General features: G+C 43.7%; 1 protein-coding gene across 5 annotated transcripts in view; it reads left to right on the top strand.

The window, feature by feature from the left end:
• sestd1 (SEC14 and spectrin domains 1) overlaps positions 1-22,222 on the top strand; it is a 153,856-nt gene that overhangs the window by 21,070 nt on the left and 110,564 nt on the right. For 3 of the 5 annotated variants that reach the window (XM_069935856.1, XM_069935857.1, XM_069935858.1), the window contains exon 2: positions 18,994-19,085. In XM_069935856.1, the coding sequence (XP_069791957.1) occupies positions 19,031-19,085 (55 nt within the window). In that variant the 5' untranslated portion in view covers positions 18,994-19,030. Of the gene's footprint in view, positions 1-3,616; positions 3,681-18,993; positions 19,086-22,222 lie in introns of all 5 variants that reach the window. The other 2 variants (XM_069935853.1, XM_069935855.1) reach the window with 1 other exon arrangement.

Genomic DNA, 22,222 nt, shown 5'->3' with positions numbered 1-22,222 from the left:
AGAGAACAAAACAAAGGACTCTACATCACCTTTGTTGACCTCACCAAAGCCTTCGACACCGTGAGCAGGAAAGGGCTTTGGCAAATACTAGAGCGCCTCGGATGCCCCCCAAAGTTCCTCAACATGGTTATCCAACTGCACGAAAACATACGAGGTCGGGTCAGATACAGCAATGAGCTCTCTGAACCCTTCTCCATTAACAATGGCGTGAAGCAAGGCTGTGTTCTCGCACCAACCCTCTTTTCAATCTTCTTCAGCATGATGCTGAACCAAGCCATGAAAGACCTCAACAATGAAGACGCTGTTTACATCTGGTACCGCACGGATGGCAGTCTCTTCAATCTGAGGCGCCTGCAAGTTCACACCAAGACACAAGAGAAACTTGTCCGTGAACTACTCTTTGCTGACGATGCCGCTTTAGTTGCCCATTCAGAGCCAGCTCTTCAGCGCTTGACGTCCTGTTTTACGGAAACTGCCAAAATGTTTGGCCTGGAAGTCAGCCTGAAGAAAACGGAGGTCCTCCATCAGCCAGCTCCCCACCATGACTACCGCCCCCCCACATCTCAATCGGGCACACAAAACTCAAAACGGTCAACCAGTTTACCCATCTCGGCTGCACCATTTCATCAGATGCAAGGATCGACAACGAGATAGACAACAGACTCTCCAAGGCAAATAGCGCCTTTGGAAGACTACTCAAAAGAGTCTGGAAAAACGACCAACTGAAAAACCTCACAAAGATTAGCGTATACAGAGCCGTTGTCATACCCACACTCCTGTTCGGCTCCGAATCATGGGTCCTCTACCGGTATCACCTACGGCTCCAAGAACGCTTCCACCAGCGTTGTCTCCGCTCCATCCTCAACATTCATTGGAGCGACTTCATCCCTAACATCGAAGTACTCGAGATGGCAGAGGCCGACAGCATCGAGTCCACTCTGATGAAGATCCAGCTGCGCTGGGTGGGTCACGTCTCCAGAATGGAGGACCTTCGCCTTCCCAAGATCGTGTTATATGGCGAGCTCTCCACTGGCCACCGTGACAGAGGTGCACCAAAGAAGAGGTACAAGGACTGCCTAAAGAAATCTCTTGGTACCTGCCACATTGACCACCGCCAGTGGGCTGATATCGCCTCCAACCGTGCATCTTGGCGCCTCACAGTTCGGTGGGCAGCAACCTCCTTTGAAGAAGACCGCAGAGCCCACCTCACTGACAAAAGACGAAGGAGGAAAAACCCAACCCCAACCAACCAATTTTCCCCTGCAACCGTGTCTGCCTGTCCCGCATCGGACTTGTCAGCCACAATCGAGCCTGCAGCTGACGTGGACTTTTACCCCCTCCATAAACTTCGTCCGCGAAGCCAAGCCAAAGAAAAGTCTGACAATCAATTTGAACTTTTATAACAATGTATTATTTATGAACCATAATGCTGTTTCCTTAAATATCAAAAATTTGATACTGAGATATTTGTTCAGGTGCCTTGCTGTTTGGCATGGTTGATGATGTCTGTCCATCCATTACCATACAGATTACCAGGTTTTTTTATATTTGATCTGCTGTAAAATCCCTGGAAATGTTAAATGCTTGATAACTATTCGTGGTAACTTACTACAATTTTCAATGAAATAATTAATAATGATTTTTAACCAATGAGAGTAATATTTGGAAGTGTACTTAAAGTTGGAAAATGATTTTCCATTAATGGATACACCAGGTCTGAACTTTTTCTTGTCAGCAGTTTTTTTGCCTTCATTTGTGATTTCAAGAATTTCTTCAGTTTATAATTTTATTTTGCTAATCCAATATGCAAGTTGCCACACCCAAATTTCCATTTGGTTATGGATGGTTAATTGACAGCATTGACGTAAAGGCGACACTTGAAATATTACAAGGGATTTCAAGCCAGTTGTGTTTTTTTTTAAGTTTTATTTTAAATATTGAGAACACTTTTCAACATTTTTCTGATATCTTAATTTATTACACAATTCACCTAACAAGCCTTATTAGCAATTGAACTTGTACAGTGATTGTGGACTATGCCTTGTTGTTTGCTCTTAAGCATAAATTTGGTGAAAATTTTGCTCATCCTTCAATATAATTGCTGAGGAATATACAACAAGGTTTTTTTTTAAATTTTGTATGTAAATAAAAAACAGGTCAAGTAGCATCCTGTGGAAAGAAACAGAATTTCAAGTCAGAGACTATTTGTCGAAATACTGTAACTTGAAATGCTAACTGTCCTTCTCATCCTGACCTGTGTTCCAGCATTTTGTTTTTACTTTAGATTTCCAGGCTCTGATTTTTACGACTTTTAACTAGTTCTGTTTTTTAAAAAAAGGGTATAAATTGACATGTGTTAAAGCATATCTTAAAAGGCTGTCGCGAAAAGCTTCAGACTTATCTACGATCTTGGTTTAATGTCTGCTCATCTATTTCTATAATCAGTTGACACACAAGAATAGGTTGTCAATGGTTCATTATGTATAATATTGTAAATCCGAACTCAAATATACAATCTTTTGCATGTGGGTGCAATTTTTCAGAGGGGAAAAAAAACAATTTTCTAACAGCTGTCAGACACGTGAATCTCTATACACTAATTATAGACTGCTCCGGCAGCACAAATGGACTGTTTGCACTATTGCAAGTATTTTTGCACCGGGATTACTGTGAATATTTATAATGTAGCTTGTGCTTTTATTGTTTCCTTTAATTCAATTACTGTAGTTTACTATCACAGTTTTTTCTTTACAGGTATTGTTTGACTGCAGCAAGTAAGAATTTTGGCGCATATGTATATTGAACGATTTTGTTTTAACAATAAATGTAACATGTAATTCTCGATGAGACTCACCTATGAATTAAGAGCCTGAAATGTAATTTGGAAATAAATGAAGTGTTGTAATTCCATCAATTTGCGTGGAAAAGTTTGACTGCCTTGATTAATTAATAATACTAGGCAGAATTGCCACTATTGTTTCTTTTTCTGTGTCATTTAACAAGTTTGCTTTTAAATTCGAAAAGTTTCTTGACGATTAATAACTGATCACGTGAATATTAAATTTATTTCCCATTCATTCCATTTTTTTTTATCTTGAGAGGAGTGTCTTCACACAATTGAAAGGGCTCAGAAACCTGTGTTTGAAGGATACATTGTAGAGCAGGCAGGCATTCTGTATTCTGTTTTATCACACTTCATATTGGTTACACAAATCTAATTGATGATAAGCTGGTAATCTTCTGTTCCTGACCTAATGCAAAGTTGGCAATGCTGTTCACCTGAGGTGAAAATAATGTGGAATCTGTACCCTGTTAGCCACAATCTGAGCTTCATGCTGTATACCTTATTAAAAACTTTTTTCAAAATTTTTGTCTTTCCTTCCTTTCTCTGATTTTTCTCTCATGCTTCCTTCCTCAGTTGCGTCCAGTGCTCGAAGCTTAAAGGTCTCACTGTTAGTGTATTGTCTGTAATTATTTTCCAGTCACCTATTCCTCTATTCTCAATTCTTATCCTGCAGTACTTTGCTAAAGTCCTCACTTTGAACAACCTTCACAATTCTCTCAGTTTTCACACTTTTCTTAATATCTGTTTACCATTTATTATTGTACTTTTTAGAATATGGGCTTGCGATGAATTTTGAGTCCAATGAATCATGCATCTTCTGACAGAAGTCCTTCAAGTAAGTGATAACCAATTTTTCCATGTACAACATCAATTCATAAAACAGATCACAATTAGCATTTAAAGTAGAAGTGGAAATCCATTTGGTGTGCTATTCAGAGAGGTCACAAGTGATTTTTTTTAAAGCATTGCTTAGTTGGATGATGCTTTTAACACATTTATATTTATTGTCTGTATTTTGTTTGCTTTCTTTTTAGTAGTTTAAAGTAATTTTAACAGAATTGTGCATTTTGTCCTTTACCCAATATAATTGGTGTATTACTGAATCAAGTAGCAAATCTCACCTACAATGAATCTTAAATGACCGAGTGTCTGGTACAGGTTTCATTTCAAATTTTAGGAATTTAGAGACAAAAACAATATTTGAAGAACCTACATTTTTGACATCTTAAGATTCATTCCAAGTAATTTTAGATTTTGTGATCAAGTAACTTCAAGATTGCAGTGTGTAATGTTAATAATGTTTCTGTGAACCATCTATTTAATATTTTGAAAAAGCTAATTATGATATTTTTCTCTTCATACTAAGCCAGGGGTCTCAGAACTTGTTACAGTGGAATTTGTTTCTATTCCTCTGTGGATGGTTCTTCAGGAACCACCAAGCTTGGTTGATGTTTGCTGATAGTTTGCTTCTGACTTCCATGTCAGAATTGTGAAATACAGAAATCAAGTTAGCATAAATTGTTTTATCTCATTAACTTGAATGGGAATGTTAATAATGAATAAAAAGGTATGTAGTTGGCTGGTCTTTCTAAAGGCCCTTTTATAGGGCGAAAAAATGTAACTGTAAAGGGAGAGATTCTCCGCCCTCGTATCACAGAACTCACTTTCATAAAAGATCCGTGAGTGGCTCCAAGCCGCCGACTTCAATCCTTGTGTTAGTGGTAGAGCAGAGCGCTCCGTCACGCATCATAAATGTACTTCTGCTGAAGGTGGCTGGCAAGGGGTGGGCTGATGACATTACAAAGACGCCATCAGCACGCGACCCAGGAACCACCCAGGGCTCCCACGGTGATTGGTGTTGGGGTTAAGGCTCCCTCCTGGCACCTGGAAATGTCCTCATTTGCCCTCAGCCCCTTGCTTCTTCACCAAGGCCATCAAGACCTGCTCCTGGTAGGTAGCGAGGCTTCAGAGAGAGCCGGAGCCCAGAAGGGGCAAGGAGGGTTGGATCCCGCCATGCCGCTGGGGCCAGACGCCGAAGGAACCTGGGTGCTGAGCTCCATGGCCGGGAGGAAGGACAGATGCTGAGGAGTGGAAAAGCAGAGCCAGGGAGTCCGATGGATGCAAGATGGGAGCAAAGAGCCAGAGGGACAGCGCTGGGCAGAAGAGCTGGAAGAATTATCAATGGCTGTTTTGTTACCAAAAATCTCTCACGCAGTGGGAACTACTATAGGGAACTCAGAGCTGATCCAGCTGCGTGGGGGATTATGAGTAATGAAGATGGTGGCCATTGCTCAGCAGGTTTATTAGACCTCATGGCGATGGGCAGTGCTACAGCATCACTCGCCCTGCCTCCGTAAGCTCCGGAGAACGCTACGAGGCGCCGCTCTTCATAAAAGCAGCCTTTTAGGGCTCCTCCATAAAAGGGTAAGTTCAAGTTTTTCTCCGCAGATGGAGCCGGCCTCAAGGTGTAGGCCAAGCATAAAAACGCCTTGCATGGAAGCTCTCGATTAATTGAAATTTTCAGATTTATAATGCTTTAATAAAATGTTTTAAATTTAATCTTTAGTGTTTCCTGATTTACTTGAAATATTCTGAGATGGTGAACTATAAGAAAAAAAAATGGTTCAAAGCCCTTCAATAGCAGCAAACTGGAGCTGGGTCCTCATAATTTGGCAACTTGGGCTTTGATGTGACGAGACCAAATCATAAAAAATAGCACCAGGTGTAAACGATCTGGCTTGTCGAGGCCGCCCTGTGATTCAATAAGATCATGGCTGATCTGGCCATGGACTCCACTCTATGTACCTTTCCTTCCCATATAATCCTTAATTCCCCTACTACGTAAAACTTTTTCTAACTGTGTCTTGAATATATCTACGGATTCTCTTCTCTGGGAAAGGCGGTTCTCAGCTTTGTAGAACAACTCTAGTCTGTGGAGGTTCAGGGTAACTGATTAACTCCAGCTGGGTAGAACTTTTGAATGCCAAGGCTGGGGAAGTGGGCTGAATCTTGTATGATTTGTATCACACGGTTTCATTTTGCAGTTCAGGGTAAACAACCACAATTATAATAGGATAATAATGTTAACATTATTGCATAATTAAAGATTGAGCAATGCATATAACTTTCCATGTCAGATTGAAGAGTTAAGGTGAAGAGTAGGTATTTCTTCATGCACTCTACCCTTTTAAACTTGGCATCCTGTCAAGTGCTGGGGTCAGTAACTGCTCAGTACAGTGCTAGTGATGTAAATTTATTTCCAAAACTAGTTGCTTCTTTTTATATTCTCTTCTGAGATGTGGACTTCATTGTTGCGTGCCTATGAACAGTTAAAGTTTCAATGATTTTTCACTCCATCTTGTAGATTGTCACTTAGGATCAAGGATGACTTGCTTCTAATTTGTTTGTATGAGTTTATGAAGTGATTTGGCCAGTGTGAAAACCATAGCTCTTTCACTGATGGGACAGGAGGTGCCAGTGAGGCTGGGTAGATTGAGGTAATATGTATCTTCTTCCCCTAATGGAGGGCTTTGATGTGCTGTTTGAGGTTCTCAATACCTCTTCCTTTACCTTGAATGGTCGTGGACAACAAGAATAATGGGGTGGGGGAGGTGGGTGGATTAAAGTACATCCCTGAGTTTCTTCATCTGCTTGGGTAATCTTTTCCCAAAACAGCATGACTTTGACTTTGGGAATCTGGTGTCGGGGATGTGCTTGGCATAGCCTAACCAACATTGCTGACTAACTAGATCCAGATGGTTTGGCCTGGAAGAGGACATTTACGTAGCTTTGCTTATCATTTGAAAGATTTTGAAGATATAGTATTAGTGATATCCTTGAGTGCCTTGAAGTGCCTGCTGCAGTCATCCAAATCTTAGAAGCTAGTGTTTGAGGCAGCCTCCAAGAACGCGGCTCGGGCTACACACTCTACTGGTCTGGCAAGCCTATGGATGAACGACGCCTATCTGGTGTAGGCTTCATGGTCAAGAGTTCCATTGCCTCCAAACTCGAAAACCTCCAGACAGGCCACTCGGACCGGATCATGTCCATGCGACTCCCCCTTCAAAACAAGCGTAGCATCACCCTCATCAGTGTCTATGCTCCAACCCTCCAGGCGGAACCAGCAGAAAAGGACAAGTTCTACACTGATCTGCGCAACCTCATTCAACGCACCCCTACAGCCGACAAGGTTGTCATCCTTGGCGACTTCAACGCTTGCGTCGGCAAAGGCTCAGAAACCTGGCTAGGAATCCTGGGCAAACATGGTGTCGGCAAGTACAACGACAACAGGCGCCTCCTGTTGGAGCTCTGCGCAGAACAGCGGCTTGTCATGACAAACACCCTTTGTCAGCAGAGGGACAGCCTGAAGACGACCTGGATGCATCCCCGATCCAAACACTCGCACCTCCTGGACTACGTCCTGGTGCGAGAAAGAGACAAACGAGATGTGCTCCACACCAGGGTCATGCCCAGTGCGGAATGCCACACTGACCACCGGCTGGTTCGCTGCAAGCTCAACCTTCACTTCAAGCCAAAGTCCAGGAACACTAAAGCCCCCAGAAAGAGGTTCAATGTTGGAAACTTGCAGTCAGACGAAGTGAGAGGAAACTTCCAGGCAAACCTCAAAGCAAAGCTCGAGGAGGCAATCTGCTTCACGGACTCGTCCCCTGAAACCCTCTGGGATCAGCTGAAGACTGCCATTTTGCAATGCACTGAAGAGGTACTGGGCTTCTCCTCCAGGAAAAACAAGGACTGATTCGATGAAAACAACCAGGAAATCCAGGAGCTGCTGGCAAAGAAGCGAGCTGCCCACCAGGCTCACCTTACAAAGCCGTCCTGGCAAGAGAAGAAACGAGCCTTCCGTTGCGCATGCAGCCATCTTCAGCGCAAACTCCGGAGATCCAAAATGAGTGGTGGACTAGCCTCGCCAAACGAACCCAGCTCAGCGCGGACATTGGCGACTTCAGGGGATTTTACAAGGCACTAAAGGCTGTGTACGGCCCCTCACCCCAAGTCCAAAGCCTGCTGCACAGCTCAGACGGCAAAGTCCTCCTCAGCAACAAGATCTCCATCCTCAACCGATGGTCAGAACACTTCCAAACTCTTTTCAGTGCCAACCGCTCAGTCCAAGAATCCGCCCTGCTCCAGCTCCCTCAACAGCCCTTAAGGCTAGAGCTGGATGAGGTCCTCACCCAGGAAGAGACATATAAGGCAATTGAACAACTGAAAAGTGGCAAAGCAGCAGGTATGGATGGAATCCCCACAGAGATCTGGAAGGCTGGCGGCAAAACTCTGCATGCCAAACTGCATGAGTTTTTCAAGCTCTGCTGTGACCAAGGAAAGCTGCCTCAGGACCTTCGTGATGCCATCATCATCACCCTGTACAAAAAGGCGAGAAATCAGACTGCTCAAATTACAGGGGAATCACGCTGCTCTCCATCGCAGGCAAAATCTTCGCTAGGATTCTCCTAAATAGAATAATACCTAGTGTTGCCGAAAATGTTCTCCCAGAATCACAGTGCGGCTTTCGCGCAAACAGAGGAACTACTGACATGTTCTTTGCCCTCAGACAGCTCCAAGAAAAGTGCAGAGAACAAAACAAAGAACTCTACATCACCTTTGTTGACCTCGCCAAAGCCTTCAACACCATGAGTAGGAAAGGGCTTTGACAAATACTAGAGCGCCTCAGATGCCACCCCAAGTTCCTCAACGTGGTTATCCAACTGCACGAAAACCAACAAGGTCGGGTCAGATACAGCAATGAGCTCTCTGAACCCTTCTCCATTAACAATGGCGTGAAGCAAGGCTGCGTTCTTGCACCAACCCTCTTTACTATCTTCTTCAGCATGATGCTGAAACAAGCCATGAAAGACCTCAACAATGAAGACGCTGTTTACATCTGGTACTGCACGGATGGTAGTTTCTTCAATCTGAGGCGCCTGCAAGCTCACACCAAGACACAAGAGCAACTTGTCCGTGAACTACTCTTTGAAGACGATGCCGCTTTAGTTGCCCATTCAGAGCCAGCTCTTCAGCGCTTGACGTCCTGTTTTGCGGAAACTGCCAAAATGTTTGGCCTGGAAGTCAGCCTGAAGAAAACGGAGGTCCTCCATCAGCCAGCTCCCCACCATGACTACCAGCTCCCCCACATCTCATTCAGGCACACAAAACTCAAAACAGTCAACCAGTTTACCTATCTCGGCGACACCATTTGATTGGATGCAAGGATCGACAACGAGAGACAACAGGTTCGCCAAGGCAAATAGCGCCTTTGGAAGACTACACAAAAGAGTCTGGAAAAACAACCAACTGAAAAACCTCACAAAGATTAGCGTATACAGAGCCGTTTCATACCCACACTTTTGTTCGGCTCTGAATCGTGGGTCCTCTACCGGCACCACCTACGGCTCCTAGAACGCTTCCACCAGCGTTGTCTCTGCTCCATCCTCAACATTAATTGGAGCGACTTCATCTCCAACATCGAAGTACTCGAGATGGCAGAAGCCGACAGCATAGAATCCATGCTGCTGAAGATCCAACTGTGCTGGGTAGGTCACGTCTCCAGAATGGAGGACCATCGCCTTCCCAAGATCGTGTTATGTGGCGAGCTCTCCACTGGCCACCGAGATAGAGGTGCACCAAAGAAGAGGTACAAGGACTGCCTAAAGAAATCTCTTGGTGTCTGCCACATTGACCGCCGCCAGTGGGCTGATATCCCCTCAAACCGTGCATCTTGGCGCCTCACAGTTCGGTGGGCAGCAACCTCCTTTGAAGAAGACCGCAGAGCCCACCTCACTGACAAAAGACAAAGGAGGAAAAACCCAACACCTAACCCCAACCCACCAATTTTCCCTTGCAACCGCTGCAACCGTGTCTGCCTGTCCCGCATCGGACTTGTCAGCCACAAACGAGCCTGCAGCTGACGTGGACATTAGCCCTCCATAAATCTCCATCCGCGAAGCCAAGCCAAAGAGTGTTTGGGGAAGAATCAATGCTGCCCAGTAAACCATAGCTTTGTGTTTGGACTGAAAATTTGATTTTTTTAAAAAAGTATCCTAACTCGTGCAAAGGCTGCATTATGAATTGAAATAATGTGAATTTCTTCAATTTCTACTTTTGCCAAATTGTGATTCTTGAAATATTGGAAGTGGGACATATTTTTCAAGTGTTTTGTCTTGAACATTCTTTGGTTGAGGACCATGTGGTGCCATGGGGTAGATTTCTGAGGACTTCTGTCTCGCAGATATACATAAGGCCTATCCTCTTGTAGGCTTCAATGAAGCTTGAGAAGTATGGCGCCTTACTCAAAAGAAGCTAGAGAAAGATGTACGCCAGCTATGGCAGGGAGTGCAGGACATTACAGCCTATAAAGCGAAGCTGTAATGTTTCATTACCCGATGAGCTGACACCTTTTATGACCCCTTTGAGAAGAAGAACCAAACTAGAATTCCTGAAAAGGCTGAGGACCCTCTGATATCTGTACTGAGGACGATGTTAGAACATTATTCAAGAGGATGAACCCTCACAAGGCATCAGGCCCTGACAGCGTACCTGGTAATCCTAACCCTAACCGAAAATCTATGCCATCCAACTAGCCAGAGTGTTCAAGGAGATTTATAACCTCTCATTGCTGCAGTCAGAGGTTCCCATCTGCTTCCAAAGGGCATCAATCATCCCAGTGCCCAGGAAGAGTAGTGTGAGCTGCCTCTACGACTTTCGCCCAATAGCACTAATTTCTACTGTGATTAAATGTTTGAGAGGCTGGTCATGGCCAGAATTAACACTTACTTAAGGAAAGATCTGAACCCACTGCAATTTACCCATCGTCACAATTGCTCCACAGCAGATGCAATATTGCTGGCTCTCCACTCATCCCCCTGGAACACCTTGAAAACAGCAACTCATACATACGGCTGCTCTTCATTGATTACAGCTCAGCATTCAATGCCATTATTCCCTCAGTGCTGGTCAATAAACTACAAACACTGGGCTTCTGCACCACCCTCCCCTCCCCTCACCTCCCCACCCCTGCAACTGGATCCTTGACTTTCTCATTGGAAGATCACAGTCAGTACGAATTGATCACTGATTATCAACTCGGGTGCACTCCAAGGATGCATGCTTAGCTCACTGCTCTACTCAATACACTCATGACTGTGTGGCCAGGCACAATTCAAATGCTATCTACAAGTTTACCGATAATATCACAGTTGTCAGCAGAATTACAAATGGCAATGAGGAAGCATTCAGGAGGGAGTTAGATCAGGTCTTTGAGCGGTGTCACATCAACAACATTGCGGTCAACGTTGGCAAAACCAAAGAGTTGAATGTGGACCTCAGGAGGGAGTCGGAAAAACATGAGGGCTCAGAAGTGGAGAGGGTCAAGAACTTCAAATTCTTGCATGTCAACATCTCAGAGGATTGACCTGGAGCCTCCTTGTTGATACAATCATGAAGAAGGCCTGCCAGCAGCTATACTTTGTGAGGCGCTTGAGGAGATTCAATATGTCACCGAAGACTCTTGAAAACTTCTATAGGGATACCGTGGAGAGCATTCTGGCTGGTTGTAACAATGTGTGGTATGGAGGCGCTGTAGCAACTATGTCGCAGTGTGAAATGAAGAATGAGAAAATGATCAGATGTAGTCGAGTTAAAGTTCAGTAAAAGTCATTTACTCAACAGTCACACGCAGATTTTGAAAACACCATGCAATTCCAAATAACATAATCACATTGTAATGTCATGACCTCACTTAGAATCATCTGAGCCAGTTCAATTAAGCCTTTGGCGACCTGCAGCATGCCCCCACCCCGAGAACTGGTGTCATAATAGGAGGTTAAACCTCTGGTCCTATTACTGTCCACTGCTCTTAGGTGGTTGTCCGCGCCTTCGCATCGGGGGTTATGATAAGGGAACCAAGATGAGCGGCCTTTCATCGTTCACTTGTAAATGTCTCTGGATGCACCCCAATGTCCAGTACACAAGTTGTACGATTGTTCTGAGGCTCTCTGATGGGGGTCCTCATACGGTCTCTGTAAGGGTGGCCCGTGTGCACCTCTACGCACAAACAAAAGCTCACAGTTCCGGAGTTTCTTTGGGATGAAGGGTGGTGGTATTCCATGCCTTGACGTGGGAACTGGGGCCAATTTTCCAAGCCGGTCCCACAGTCTACCAAAGACTTCAGTCAGTGGCACCTCCTGTCCGCGTTCTTCGGGCACAAACTCCCAGGTACAATTAGTGGGACTCCATAAACCAATTCTGCCGATGAGGATTTGAGATCTTCCTTGGATGCTGTCCTTATTCCCAGGAGGATCCAGGGCAGCTCGTCCTCCCAATCAGATCCCTGGAGGTGGACTATCAGTGTAGTCTTCGTGTGCTTATGGAACCACTCAACTAGTCCATTCGACTGCGAGTGGTAGGCTGTCATGTGGTGGAGCTGCATTCCCAGGAGTGATGACAAAATGCCCCAGTGTAGAGGTAATCTGTGGGCCTCTGTCGAAGATGATGTGTGGGGGTAGGCTGAACCAAAATACCCAGGCTGAAATAAAAGCTCTGGTGCATGAATCTATCAATGAGTCCGTCCTAGGAACCGCCTCTGGTCACCTAGTGAATCTGTCAATGATTGTTAACAAGTATCTAGACCCTCATAACACTGGAAGCGGGCCGACAATGTTGACATGCACGTGGTTGAATCTGCACTGTGGTGGCTAGAAAGGCTGAACCAGTGCCTTCACGTGCCTTTGCACTTTTGCAGATTGCAGTCCGTTCATGTCTTTGTTTTTCTTTTTGAGATCATGCCATACAAACTTGTCAGCTATCAGGCGAACCGTTGTTCCGAAGGAAGGGTGGGACATTTCATGAAAGGCATCAAAAATGTAACCTCTCCATGCAGCAGTAACGATAGTACGAGGCTGACCTGTGGAAACGTCACACAGGAGAGTGGTACCTTGTGGCCCAAAGGCTACATCCTCGAGTTGCATGCTTACGATAGCAGTTCTATAAGCCGGGAGCTTGTCGTCCTGGTGCTGAGCTTTGGCGAGCGCCATGTAGTCTACACCCTGAGGGCATGTACTGCTTGAATGAAGGAGTGGGACAGGGCCTCAACCACCACATTACTCTTTACTGGAGATGTGTATTATCCTGGTTGAAAACTCAGATACGTAAGATAGGTGGTGGTGCCTTTGCAAAGGCGAACATTAGCAGTTTGTGGTCAGTAAAAACTGTGAAGTCCCTGCCTTCCAAAAAAATAGAAGAAATGTCTGACTGCTAAGAACAGGGCCAGTAGTTTCCTGTTGAATGTGCTGTATTTAGTTTCTGGAGGGCGGAGGTACCTACTAATAAAACGCTAGAGGCTTCCAATGTCCATTGGTGTACTGTTCTAAGACCCCCCCCCGACTACCATGTCGGACAAGTCTATCATCAAGGCGGTTGGTGCATCCATTTGTGGATGGACCAGCAATGTTGCCTTCGCTCGGGCGTCTTTGGTCTGCTGAATGCTACTATTGTTTCCTGTCCACTCGAATTCTTTGGCACCGCTGGACATGAGGTCAAAGAGGGGTTTCACAATGAGCTGCAGAGGATAGAAATTGACCTTCCCCACAAATGCCTGGAGTGGTTTGATTGTATCAGGCCTCATAAATTTGAGGACGGCTTACGCCTGGCTGCTGATCTGATGTCCCAAGAACTCAATAGAAGACTGTTTGCACTTGGCATGGTTCACATTTAGCTCAAACTCCTGTAGGCGGCGGCAGAGTAAATGCTGACGCTGAAGTTGCTCTTAGTGGGTGTGGTTGGCGACGAATATGTCATCCAAGTATATGAAAAAGAAGTCCATGCTATGGCCCACAACATCCATCAGTAGCTAGAATATTTGTGCAACATTTTTGAGCCCAGAAGGCGGTCTTTGACACCTCTTCTGGGTTTACAGGTATTTGATGGTACCCACGCACCGTTAATTTTAGAAAATATCCTAGCCCCATGAAGATTGGCTGTAAAGTTCTGTATATGGGGCACAGGGTAGCGGTCTGCAGTGGTAGTGTCGTTAAGACACCTTTAATCCCCACAAGGTCTCCAGCTTCCCGTGGCTTTGTCACCACCAACTTCCATTTTGTGGAACTCTTATTTTGCACGCTGCAACTTGTTGGGCAGCAGGTTTCAGTCTCTGGCATGTAGGGGAAGTCCTTGGGTGAGGATGTGGTGTGCTATGCCATGTTTGGGTGTGGTAGTGGAGAACTGGGGAGTGACAATGACCAGAAACTCTTCAAGAGGTTTGGCGAATTCGTTATTCAAATACTCTAAGGTGTCTAGGTGCGAGGCAGTTAGCTTGGTTTTTCCCAAGGTGGAAAGACTGGAGCGTTGTGTTGTTTAAGTCTGTTTAAGTCTTTTCATTGTGAGGTACTCTTTTAAGTCCACCATTAGTGAGTGGGTTCTGAGGACGTCGGCACCCAGAAATGGCTGGGACACAGCAGCAAGAATGAACTTCCATGTGAACTTATTGTCACTGAATTTCAGGGGTATAGTTCTTGTGCCGTATGTACAAAAATTGGACTGTTCACCACAGTGAATGCCGGACCTATGCTCCTGGTACAGGTGTCAAAGCGTGAAAGAGGAAGGACACTAACCTCTGCACCTGTGTTGACTCAAAATTTGCGAAGGGAGAGTTCATTCCAGATGTAGAGTAGGCTGTTACACCATAGCCATTAGTGATGACTGGCCATGGTGTTTCCCCAGGAAAGTGCAAGGGGGTCGGCAGCAGCAAGTTTCAGAACCCCAGCATTGATTGTAAAACATCAGGTGGTTGCGATGGAGTCATACTTGTCTGAGGTAAAGTGGGCCTCGTTGCTGGTACTCGTGGAGCCTGGACCTTTGGGTGTGACACAGCACTAATTTCTGTGGGCCTTGCACCTTGCTGTTTCACGCACCACAGAATGTCTGCATGGGTGGCCACTGTTCAAGGGTTATCAAAGTCCTCATCAGCCAACATGAGGTGGATGTCTTCCGGCATATACTCTTAAAAGCAACTGCTCGGAGCAACCAAGGCCTATGGCCGTCTGCCAGTGCCAACATGTTATTCATGAACTCCGAAGGGACACGGTCCCCCAGGCCCTCCATATGGAGGAGTCATGCAGCTTGCTCATGCCGTGAGAGACTGTAAATCCAGAAAAGAAGGGCTTTTGGAGCTTCATACTTGCCGAGAGCTGGTGGGTCCCAAAGGAGATCCACTACACGACTGGCTGAGTCCTGATCAAGAGCACTTCCCACATGATATTAATTAGTGGCGTCCACTTCTATCTTGTATATGTGGAAATGCACCTCAATCTGCCTGAACCAAACTTTAGGATGAGTGGTTCAAAAGACAGGCAGTTTGAGCGAAACCACTGTGTTGCCCATGTTGGGTCCAAAATTCATTTGGGCTCTTCAGGATCACCAATGTAGCAACTGTGTCGCAGTGTGAAACGATGACCGCGAAAATGATCAGACGTAGTCGAATTGAAGTTCAGTAAAAGTCGTAGTCACGCGCAGCTTTTGAAAACCACACGTTCCAAATGACATCATCGCATTGTGACGTCATGATGTCACTCAGAACCTCCCAAGCTTGTTCGATTAAGCCTCCGGTGAGCCACTACAGTGCCAAATCTCAGGCCGAGAACAAACTCCAGAGGGTTGTTAACTCGGCCTGCGACATCACAGGCACCAGACTTCACTCCATTGAGGACATCTCCATGAGGCTGTGTCTTAAAGATACAGGTGCCTAAGGACAAGAACTCAGCTGTCATCAGATTCCTGAATAATCAATGAACCAAAGACATTGCCTTACTTTATGTACTTTTCTATTTTTATTTTTTAATATATTAGTGATGGTGATGGTGCCGCAGAACTCAGAATTTCGTGACTTGTTCATGACAATAAATTCTGATTCTGAATTAGTCATGGTTCGAAGCTTTGTCTCCAAGAAGTGACAAACACAAGAATTGTCTGTGGTGTTCCTAGGCAGTCTGATCTCAGAAGCTAAGCAAGCTCAGGCCTGGTCTGTGCTTGGAGAGGAGACCGCCTGGAAACACCAGGTGCTGTGGGTTTCTGTGAGGGGTGCTGGACAAAGCGATGACTCTCTATCTGCCTTAGGGTAGACAAAAGTTAAATAATTTCAGGTATGTTGCATTCTAATGTATTACGTGAAAATAATGGAATCTTTACCCAGCTATTGAGATTGTGCTGATCTTGGTTTTGGAGTGTCGTCACCATAGCTTAGTGTTACGAGCCAAGAGGACTCCAAACACCAGCAACAACAGAAATTCACCAAGACAATGGTTACTTGAACAAAAATGTCTAATTTCCTTCATACATAATAACAATCAATATTTAACTTACTATCAACTTAACCCCCTCTAATTCTATGCACACATGTATGTAATGTGTATGTGTTCAGGAAAGTTCTTTGTTTCACTATCTAATCATTCACTTTTCACTTCTCCAAGTTGACTGGTATTAGGCAATTTTCCAAACTGTGCACAGAATTTAGCATTTATGATCTTCACCAGGCTCTGGGGCTTTAACTTAAATTGTTACCACAAAGGAAGATCTTTGTTGGTTTCATAGAGAGATATTCATTATTTGTTGGACACACACAAACTGATCTCCTGCAATCAGGCACTTCAGTGTCTTGCCAAAGAAACTTGCCCCCTTGTAGGTTTTCCAAAAGATAACTGCTTCCTTCAGGTTACCACAGAGAGTTCTTCTTTTTCCTTGATTTGAGGAGAAACACATTAACTAGCTACATCCTCTTGTAATTGACTACAAGGGTTTAGAATAGGCTGAACTCAAAACCTGTCCTCCAGTGGGGTCTTATAGCAGGTTTGCAAAACTTAAAATTTCCAACTGTAAACTCTCTCTCTCTCTATCTCTCTCTCTCTCTCTCTCTCTCTCTCTCTCTCTCTCTCTCTCTCTCTCTCTCTCTCCCCCCCCCCCCTCTCTCCCCCCAAAGAGAAAAGCATGCTTTTTTCGCCTCTAGAATAGCCAACTTCCACCAGACTTGGATCGCTGGCACCAGCAAAAGTTAATTATTTTCTGAGCCTGAACATCTGTTCCTTTAAAGACAGTAGTCCATTTCGATTCCGCAAACATCAGTCCAATTAACACCTACTTGTGAAGTCTTCATAAGCACTCTTCAAAGTCACTGTAGACTTGGAGTCTCTGCTTAGGCATAGCTCTTGCATTTCAAATGCGATGTACTTTTTTGAAATATTGTTATCTCTTGTGGAATGTGGACTAATACCTAAACTAAATCCAAACAATCCATACCTTTTTAATATAGTTTATCATAATTTTATTAACCAATTCCATATAATATTAGTTTCCTTCAAGCTCTTAAGATTAACTCCTCTCCTGCAGGATGTGTGTGAGAATGGTTGAAGAAAGTGTTTGGGCAATGATATGGTTTGTTTGCCACTGATCTTCACTGAAATTTACCTTTTTATAGACCAACTTTAGTTTGAATTATGACAACGAAACAACTATAAAAGGAAGATTCTGAGAGGGAAGTTCTGTGGACATTTGAGTTTGAGTCATGTGTTCTAGTTCCTCAGTGGTGCAGTCACAGACATTATTGAGGTTGGGGTGTAAGGTGCTGTATCTTTCATTTTTCTTGGAGTAATGAATCTCAGGTCCATAATAGGTGTAAATGGACAGAATCAACATTGTGGAATAAGGAGCAATTATTTGGCCATGGGGGTGGGGGTGGGGGGGAATGGTCTCTGGCAATGGCATTTCCTTTGGCAGATGGCAGGGAGGCCCTCTGTAGTCACCCTAGTCAGACCTGTCTCCTTTTGTGAGGCTGATTACATTTGTGGCAGTTCAGATATATCCTGGTATGTTCACCTTTTTCCAGATGAGGATGATAGGGTTGTAGATTTTTTTATTGAAGCTGTTCATTTCACATGGGAATAATGTCTGCTTCTGAAGGTGTTATTAGCTGCCAACAACCTCCATCTGCCAGTGGAGAGGTGTCCTTGTGATTGCATTTTATCGACAGTTTACTCAAACTCCTTGATACCACACTTGATTAAAAGACCGACACTGATTTGTCACACTCACCTTGTCTCTGGAATTTTGTTGGTTTGTTCATCTTTGAAGCATTGGCAGAAACCAAATTGTCTATCTGACAGGTTTTTGACAAGGGTTCTTCATTATAACATAGCACTTCGCATCACTTTGATTGAAGGTGGATTGACTGCTCTGCTGTTCACCTTTTTTGTGTAAAGAGCACATCTGGGCAATTTTCCATTCTGTCGGTGGACTTTGGTGTTGGGCCCTTCCTTCACTCCTCCCTGTTGGCACGATAACTAATCAAATCTTTTGTGTAGTTAACTCTCCAGCAGATCTGGGCTGAATCTTCGATAGAATAGGTTAGATTGAGTAAGGTGGTACATTATCATAATGCCAAATGCTCTGTGCAGAAAGTTGTTGCATTGTATGGTTTTGTAATGTGATGAAGCTTGTATATGGCAAAACAGTTGCTGGGAGTCGTTGGCTGGAGGCAAGACCACGGTCATTTATCCAATATACGGTTTTGATTAATTAATTCGCAATGTGAAAAATGTCTGCCATGGACGTTCATTTTCAGTTGACAGATTTGTTATTGAATTTTATATCGTTGGTGCTGAAATTGTGTTCAGGGAAAAACATGTTCATATGGTTGATTTTGGAATTGTACTGCTTGTCGTATTGTACTTGCACTTTTCCTGGTACTTAATTTCTTTGAGCCTCAGCGTGTGCAGTATCTAGCCAGTTAAATGGTATGGAGGCAATGAGAGGGATGTGATGATGATTGGCTTGAGCCTCTCCCCCTGCCCCTCCTTCCCTCTCTCTTCTCCTCTCCTCCCCCACATTGTTGTTCAGGTGCCTGTCTACTTTTCGCTGATTCCTTGACAAAGGGCTCAGACCCTAAATGTTGGTTATATACTTTGCTTTTTACACTGCATGACCTGGTGAGTTTCTCTAGCACTTGTGCAAATTACATAACTATCACAGCATCCGTGGGCTTTACTGTTTAACAACACTGTTGCACCACTGTTCTGTCTGATTTTGCTTAGTCATAGAAGAGCTTTATTCAAAAAAAAATCATGCTAATTCCGTGAATGTTTATCTTACAGAATTGTAGACGTTTTTGACCAATGTCATTTTGAAACAATGGAAGCCACAAGTATGTTGCCCATACTGAAGAAAAAGCTTGCCTTTCTGTCAGGTATAGTATTTTGTGTAAATTGATGGTTGAGCATACTAAGATGGTTTAGGAAAGATTCCTCTGTTATTCCAATTATACCGCCCTTATTAACATTTAGTTGTGGTTCTAATTGTATATTGTTTTGTTTGTCTTTTGAAGTTTCGAAATAATAGGTGTGGAGCAGGGTTAGATTATGTGGACATTGCACCGTGAGGTTTTTATTTTCAGTAGTTTATTTTGTGGAGTACTTGTGTAGATATCAAAAAAATTATTATTGCTGCAGAATATTATTTTTATTTATGAGGAATGTAGTTGTACATATCATCTGATTTTTGATTAGAAATGTACTGTTGTCACTTAAGTCGAACATTTTAATCAAAATTTAATTAGATGGTTTATGAGTGGAAAAATAGGTTGTCTGCTAATAATCTTTTGAGACTGGCAGAGATTAGAGGGGATTAGTGACTAGTCGCATTCCTCAGGGATATGTTCTGGGATTCCTGTTCTTTCTGATGTTTATAAATGATTTTGACAAAGAAGTGGAAGGATGTTTCAGTATGTTTGCAGATAACATGAAGGTTGGATATGTTGTGGGTAGAGTAGAAGGTTGTCGTAGATTACAGTAGGATATAGACAGTTTGTAGAGTTTGATGGAGAAATGGCCAACGGAGTACTATCCGGATAAGTGTAAAGACGTGCACTTTGGAAAGTCATTCTGGCTAGAGTGCATCATTAGGATTCTTAACAGTGCAGAGGGGCAAAGGGATGTTCAAGTCCATAGATCCCTCGAGGTTGCTACACAACTTGATAGGGTGGTTGAGAAGCTGTATGGTGTGCTGCACTTAATTAGTTGAGTGATTGAGTTCAAGAGCCATTAGATAATGTTATACCTCAATAAAACTCTGGTGAAACCATGCTTGAAGTATTTAAATTTCTGTAGCCTCATGTGGAAGCTTTGAAGAGGATGCAGAAGAGATTTGCCAGTTTGCCTGGAACGGAGAGCATGTCTTTCGAAGAATGGTTGATTGAGCTTGAGATGTTTGGAGCAGTGAAGCAGGAGAGGAGGTCATGAGAGCTATAGATTGGGTGGAAAGCTAGAACCTTTTTCCAAGGGTAACAGTACCAGAGGACATCTGTTTGGTGAGCAGAGGAAAGTTTAGGGGAGAACATCAGAGGCAAGTTTTTTATTATACAGAGTGGTGAGTGTCTGAAATGGTAGAGGAAGCTGATACAATATGGACATTTAAAAGACTTGGAGATAGGTGTATAGGAGGAAAAAAAAAGATGGTTGTGTGTGTGTGTGTGTGGTAGGGAAGGATTAGCTTGTTATAAAATAGGTTTATGTAGCTCTGCACAACATTGTGGGTCAAAGGACAGGTTCTTTGCTATTATGTTCCATGCTTCATTGGATTGGTTGTAAAATTGGTGATTGAACTTGCATGAGGCAATAAAAATATATAAACCCAGGTGTGGCATCTCATAGGAAGATGCATACTAAATGGACAGTAGATTATGGAATGAGTTGTAAGCTTAATATTAAAATTTTGCGAATCATTAAAATCTTCAATTGCATTTTTTATGTTTGTTCAAAGCCAAGTGCATTTTTTTTCTTTGCAGTGCTGAAGCCGTTCATCCATTAAAAATATAAGGATAAACATCAGGACTGAGAATTTCTTCTTTATTAAAGAAGATAGAACTGTCATTTCAGACATTGCATGTTTTAATTTCAGTTTAGTACCAGTATTGACAAAATTTATAGCTTGATTGTTTTTAAATGTGTTTAATTGAAGGAACAGTGTAGTATACTATACTTTGAAAGAAGCTGTCAGTTATGCCTCGTTGAAAGAGGAGCCATAAGTTTTCATTAACATACGCAGTGTTTTGTTGGTGACTATGAAATGAATCATTAATCTATCATATTCTTGAATGGTAATTTTCCCCAGACCACCCTCCCTGCAGGGTGAAAAGGCAAATGACCAAGTAGGGGAAGCCTTGTGACGTCAATATTTGCATGCTGCATCATGTAAGCCATTAAAAATTAAAAGATTGATACCTCCTGTCAACAGTGGGCTGCTTCAGCATGTCGCGATAGCAGCACAATGCAGGATGAATGGCTGACTTCGTTTCCCATAATCTCTCCGGCAGCCAGGACCGCTCTAGGAAACACAAAGCAGTTCCAGCTGTGTGAGGGACTATGGTTAATGAGGACAGCCATTCTTCCAGCATTGTACCAACGTTGCGACGTGCTGAAGCAACCTTGAAGTACAGGGTGGGGTGGGGGGAGGAATTGGTGACTGGTGGATGGCTGGGGGGGAGGGAGTGGAGCGGGAGAGCGACAGATGGGTGGTGGGGGGGGACAACATTACTTCTGTGAGTGCATAACGCAGGGACAAAATTTATGCAAAACCAATCCTCAAAGGTGACACTGGTCATCCAAACATTGCTGCTATGAGTGTACTCAAATGGTAACGACTTCACGTTGACGTGGTGGAAACAGCGGGGCAAGTGAAATTTGCCAATCATGAGAGGTTTTAACTTGTGTTCCAGTCTTGTTAACATAAAACAACATGATCTTTGCGTTGTTTGAACCCTCACTTCAATGGGCGTCAACTTTGCTAGACATTGTGTGGTTTGGGATCATCTTGTAGCAGAGCCACCTTTGTCTAGGAGAGTTTTTAGTTCTGCCGGGTATTTGATAGCGGCATCACTGTTGGCTGAGTGAATTTCTCCAGACACTAACACTTGAGAAACTCAGTGACAGCCACAACCCATCATACCCCACACAGCTGAAACCACAGTCCCAGCACCAGCACAGGGGAACCGAGAAGGGGGCCATTTCCCTGGTGCTGGTACAGTGGTAGGGGGGGAAGAGAGAGATGGGTACATTAGTAAAGTATATTAGTAAAGTCACACTTGCCGTGCTTTTTTGGTGGTAAACATCTTCCTTTACTCATACTATCTTTTTTTTTCCGAAGTGATTGTCAGTCGTACTTTTTAGTCCGTAATGCTTTTTTTAGGTAGGAATGTATGGGTCAGCACAACATCGAGGGTTGAAGGGCCTGTATTCTGTGTATTTTTTTTCTAAGTACAGTCTCTCATTTTTCCCCCCATTCAAACTTTGCACTGAACAATTTCATCTGAAACCTATCATCTTATCA

Source organism: Narcine bancroftii, chromosome 4, assembly GCF_036971445.1.
Source record: "Narcine bancroftii isolate sNarBan1 chromosome 4, sNarBan1.hap1, whole genome shotgun sequence".
Classification (NCBI taxonomy): domain Eukaryota; kingdom Metazoa; phylum Chordata; class Chondrichthyes; order Torpediniformes; family Narcinidae; genus Narcine; species Narcine bancroftii.
Note: the sequence above shows the minus strand (reverse complement) of the source record. Positions and strands in the feature narration are given on the sequence as shown.